This window comes from Andrena cerasifolii, chromosome 3, assembly GCF_050908995.1.
Source record: "Andrena cerasifolii isolate SP2316 chromosome 3, iyAndCera1_principal, whole genome shotgun sequence".
Lineage (NCBI taxonomy): Eukaryota > Metazoa > Arthropoda > Insecta > Hymenoptera > Andrenidae > Andrena > Andrena cerasifolii.
Window position 1 is genome coordinate 23601277 of NC_135120.1, and position 6000 is coordinate 23607276.

A 6000-nucleotide genomic window follows, 5' to 3' on the forward strand; every position below is an offset into this window, starting at 1 on the left:
CGACACGGGGAGACGCAGCCTGTCCACCAACGCTCATCAACCTCATCAAGCCGCGGCCGACACGGATCTAGGGACTTTATGGCGCGGCCGAACTGCGCGGAAACACGCCACCGAGGCACTGCAGCAACCTGACGCGGCCCAGGTGTGTAAAAGCTTAGGACAGATTGTTCGAGAGACTGTTTTGAGTAAAAAGTGCTGTAGGAACATAGATGCGAGGCCCGAACTAGGGGGCGCAAGCAGGGTGACTGCCCAGAGCGGCAGAATTGGTAGAAAGAGAAAATTAAAATCAATAAGAAAGTAAAAGTTTACGAAAAAGAAGTAAATAGGAGGTAATACGTGTTTGAATTTAGTGTCAAACTTAGAAGTGGTTTTTAAATCGCCTATATAATTATTAAACATTTCATGATGGTCGTGGAGTTTTAGTGGGTAGAAATCCCACCCTACCCTGGTGCCCCGGGGGATTCCCCTCTGCAAGCGCAGGGGTGTCTTTTAAAGGTTTTCTCACGTTAAAAAAAAAATTTATAAATATAATTAACATTTTTCTTAGCCAATTGGCTTAAACGCTCGGACACCTATTTACTTATTTTCGACATAGATCCATCGTGTCAAGGCTCATCAAAACCGATCTACCACACCCTGTCCTCCCCTTGTAAGGAAAGGTGCTTTACAAAAGGCTTTTATTATTCAACAAATACCCCCAAAAAAATCACACCCTGTCAAAAATTGTATTTTAAAATAATTATTTGTAATTAAATATAAAGAGCAGCAATAATCATTTTTGTCCAGAGCGGCGGAAGAGCTGTTTAGGTCGGGCCCTGCATAGATGGTACCGTAAACTATATATGTACTTAGGAGAACATTGGTTTTTGTAACATTTTTTTATATCAATGCTTATAAAAATTAACATTTTTACATTTGCTTTAAGCATCCTATTGTAACATCGCAGTTTTTGTGATTGTGCTACAAGTGTCAAAGTGCATACAATTTTTGTCATTTTCCTTCTCTAATACATGTTAATTAACTGACAATGTTACCCCGCCAATATTCCCTCAGTTTACGGTACGTTCAATGCTCAGGTATATAGTTAGAATTTTACTGTTGTCGTAGTAAAATCAGATGCCTGATACGAGGTAACTGTTAAACCCCGGGCGACTGTGGCTGGGTCCATTTTGACCCATATGCACAAATTTTCAATTTATGTTGGAAAATGGTCTGTAATAAAACTATATAAAACTGAAGTATGGATAGGTACCTAAATGATGTTTCATATTCTTTTGTTGTGTTTTAATAGCTGAAGTATCCCTTGTGATTTTACTATGACAAACATAAAAATTTAAATATCTATTGAGAATAGGATTTATGTTTAGGTACCGAAACACTTTATAGTCAAAATCGTGTTCCAAACAATCTGTCAAGATTTTCTACACCCTTTCTGAACCTAGAAACCAACTTCACCCTTGGCCGACGGTGCTTGAATTTTCAAATTACATACCTTGGGGGGTGATATTATATTTTATGAAGCTCCAATGGAGTTTGGTTTTGTTATTGGGATTCCAGTTTCGTAGAACACAATTGAAGTGTAGGTACCTACTTGTGGAAACCACTATAAGCGCCAAAAATCAAATTTTCCAGGAGAAAAAAAAAATTCCCCGACTTTACATTATTTATGAATTTTGATTTGTTTTGATTGCTAAATATGCTTAAGTAATTACATATTCTTTCTCATTTGTGTGTTCGCGAAGGATCACATTCTTTCTAATCGTAATGCGTATTATGAGGGTGCCTTAGGTAACTGTTCGCTGTTATTACTTATTATAACCACTATCTTTTAAACTGAAGATTTCGCAGGACTAACGAGATCAAAATGTATTATTACAGACGATAAATTTGAGATGCTTATGGATGAAATTGTGCTATAGACTAGTATTATTCGTTTCAATTGAAGAGTAACACGTTCTTAATAGTAACACGTTCTACTTACACGTCAAAGTACACATTCTCGAATAGGTATGTATTCTGGGTGGAAGTATAATGACGTCTTAGAAGAAATAGGAAGTGATAGTGTGAAGGCACAAAAGTGTCAGGAATGAAGAACATAGAGACCCACCCTGTCTAAATTTTCAATAAGTAGGTACCTACTTATTTCGTCACGAATCTCTGTTGACTAACAGTTCATTATGGCGGAAAACAATTGCCAAACACGCGTGGGCTTCTTTCATTTATTTTCAGAAATAAAAGTATGGTATACGGTTTCGCCCTGGTATACGATTTTGTCTATACAAAAAAACTGTGCTTCCTCTACTATTACATGAATCCTTTAAGTCATCTGAACCAATATGTACCTTCAATATGTATCCCTACATACCTATCTTCAGCTAATACTCTTGACACAAATGTATGCTCACCAAAACGACCACTGTTTGCAATAAACAAATAATTCCTATCCACGTAAAACGTTCACCCTCAACTACGACAACTACCCACCCCCAAAGTTGTTAAAATCCAGGTCCACCAAGGCACAGGCACCTGCGCAAACCCTATCAAAAACAAATTTGACAGCTTCTTCCCAAAAATATCACCCTGCGCACCCTCGGTTCCTCAAGCCCCTCGCTCTAATCTGCCCACCCCCAACACAATCCATACCCTCCACTCGCAAGATCCTCACAAGTTTCCAGCTCAAGAATTCCACAAATGCTTCAACTCCCGAAGGTTAAACATCAACCAGCCTATCCAACCAATGTGACACCCACATATCCCCCCCGGGACAATCTCAACAACATGCACACGTACCTTCATGGTTCCCTCGAGGTCGCGATCAACGCACTTGGGCTCGCCGGCGGTATCGATCACAACGGGGTAATCCGCGGGCTGAGCGGCATCGCGTGGAAACAGCGCGGAAAGGCGAAGCGCGTCGTTCACGCGGGGCGCGATGAAGCGATAGCTACGCCCGAGGAGCGCGGCATGGCTCGTGACTCGGTGCGCTCGACGGTATAATAACGCGTATAATCGCTGCACGGGCGCAGCGGCACCCGCGACCCGCTCCGGGGTATCGTATCGGCGAAGTGGGCGTGGCCTGAACGGGTCGGGAGACGCTACGGTAGAGCTGTCCCCGATTGGTCCGCCGTCGTCACGCCCACCGACGCGTAAGTAGCGTTGCCACGCGGTCGACAGCGCGCCCGCGCGCGCCGATACCCCCTCCGCCGGCGCCGAGCGGCCGCTCGTCGATTGGTCGCATCCCGCGTGAACGATCATTCTCGAAGATCTCTCTGCCGAGACGGGGACAGCCTCGCGTAATTGTCCACGAGCCTGCCGGGATAGGTTGCAACGATGTGTTCGCCCGAGTTTGCCGGATTTTCCGGGGGGATGCGAATTTTGTAGACAACGCTCTGGGAAACTTTGTTATCGATCATGGTATGCTTCTCGGTGATGCACTTTGCGGGGCAGGGTGCTTGGTGTGGGCGATTGTTTGGATGGATGTGAGGAGATGCTGATGTTACGGTGGTATGATTTTGTTGGGAGGGTGTTCTTTTCTTGTGGGTGAGAGTGAGCTTGATTTATTTGTTGGGGACTGAGGGCTTGTGGCATGTGTAAGTACTATGCTCCACTGGTAATTTTTGATAGGTCAACTGGTCTTCAGAGTAGTGATGGTTTGGTAATGTAAGAATAGGCTCGGGATGTATTTTCCGTTATCTACTATTGCGAGTTGGAAAGAAGTACCCACAAGCTGAAATGTCACAGGGGCAAGAGAAATTGTCCGCTTGCTCCACCCAATCACTTGCAACAAAGCCCGCCGCGTAACGATAACGAAACAAATCACAACAGCCCGCGGATTTGGACAGCCGCTAAGAACCTAAAAGTAGGAGGGAATAGGGTGAAGTGAGCGGACGATTCCCCTTGCCCCTGTGACATTTCAACTGTGAGTAGTCCGACTTCTTTCCAGCTCGTAATAGTACTTCGAAATATCTTGCACTTCGCAGTACTTTACGTTACCTTGAATTTGACAACAGGTAAATAATCAGAGGGATTAAAAATGTTGTTATGTTACACTATGTAATCAAGTGTAGGTATAGGTGGTTTGGTACTATTACTGCACAGTAAGAAGGCTCCTGGCAAGCGGTGCAGTCCGCCGCTAGCTCCGCCTGAACCTGTGTCTGTGTGCATAGTAGTAAGTAGATGTGGCCGGTTCCGCCAATAACAAAAATATGTGTGCCCTGTCTTTAAGAGTGTGCTCAATTAAGCCGGGAATCCATCTGGAAGCTAAGCTAAGCTAAGCTATGCTATGCTATGCTATGCTATGCTATGCTATGCTAAGCTAAGCTAAGCTAAGCTATGCTATGCTATGCTATGCTATGCTATGCTATGCTATGCTATGCTATGCTATGCTATGCTATGCTATGCTATGCTATGTTATGCTATACTATGTTTCAGCTTGCAAGCATGTATCAGCACAAGGATGTACTGAAGCTAATTTTTTTAAAACGTAACATCGCATAGCATCGCATAGCATAGCTTAGCTTCTAGGTGGACTCCCAGTTTTAGGTGACAAAAACCAATCGTCACAGCGGCGAACTGCACCACCCGCCAGGGGCCTGCTTTCTGTGCAGTAATAGTAGGTACCTATACAACTGATTGTTTCATTATTCAATACCCCAGCTTTACATCGCGATACGTGTATGCTGGACACGAATGTCACATTGATTATTATGGTACCGTTCACACGACGATTCACGGAAAAACAATGAAAATCGGTATCCATCATACGCGTATCGCATACACGTATCCATTTGTAGCGTATCCTCGTATCGTATCACCGTTGAGTATCATCCAGACGACACGGTTACGGTGCGTGATTTTGTTGCGTATCGTCACTGAAGCTGTTGCGTATCTTTGTATGAAATTTTGATGCGCGACGATTAAACGCTGCCTGTCCAGACTGATACGCAACGGCGATACGATACGTGGATACGAAGGGGTCTCAAGGCGTTGAAACATGTTGCAAATTGCAACTTGCGGTGCATGCATCCACTCTCAGGTTTCATGATACATGTTACTACGTGAGTAGGTTGGTTTCCACATCAAAATAACAAGAGACCAAGGTGAAAAATTCCAGGACTGCATTTTTCTAGTTGGCAACGAGGTTTTTTAACCACAAAGAACGTAACCTTCGACACAAAACGTTCTCTCGCCAACTAAATATGTACGTTAGTCCCGATATAAAATGTATTTTTCTGTTGAACACATATTGAGCGACAATTTTTTTCTGTTGATTCTTATTACTTTTAGAGTGGTTGACAGTGTAAAACGAAAAGGTTACAGGAATTGTCACACCATGGATAATGCAGAAGTACTTTTTTTACGAAGAGTAATAATCTATTCGATACCAGTGTTTAAAGGCATCGATACTGTTTCACCCATACCCGAGTAGTATCGATACTTCTTTTTCGATCCAAGTAACGAGTACAAGTATCGATGCAACCCTAAATTCTTGCTGCACTCGCATTTTGCTCATCGTCCTAGCTGGTGAGAGATGCCAGTTTCATGAGACCCCTTTACAAGTGGATACGTACTTTCAGTGTTGTATCATGCAGGATTCTGCCACATCAGAAGGGTAAGCTGCTATTCTGTCACGAGAAGGTGTCATATTAAGAAACAGCAGTCTTTAATAAGCATATGAGTTCTAGATCACAACCAACTCTTTGATCATTCACTCCACCGACTTATATCTACATATACCAACATTCCCAAAATTTCCCCCTTTCTTTCCCACAACAGAGCATAATTTTAACCCCCTCGGTCTCCTTACCTTTGCCCTACCACAAGCTAGTTAACCAAATTATTACAAACAGAAGTGAAAACTTAGTAAGCAGATAAAATAAGTAATTACCAAAAGAGCGTCTCCGCGACGCCCAAGAAGAGCAGCAGCCTTAAAAGAATCCCTGAAAATACCAACCCTTGTATCAATCACCTATCTATCAATAGAAGAAGAACGATGAACCCTTC

At 43.1% G+C, this 6000-nt stretch overlaps 1 protein-coding gene across 1 annotated transcript in view; it reads right to left on the reverse strand.

Moving 5' to 3' along the window:
- Awh (LIM/homeobox protein arrowhead) overlaps positions 1 to 2967 on the reverse strand; it is a 34053-nt gene extending 31086 nt beyond the window's left edge. Inside the window, exon 1 of the mRNA XM_076807728.1 lies at positions 2791 to 2967. Within this exon, the coding sequence (XP_076663843.1) occupies positions 2791 to 2796 (6 nt within the window). The 5' untranslated portion in view covers positions 2797 to 2967. The remainder of the gene's footprint in view (positions 1 to 2790) is intronic.
- Positions 2968 to 6000: the final 3033 nt, after the last annotated feature.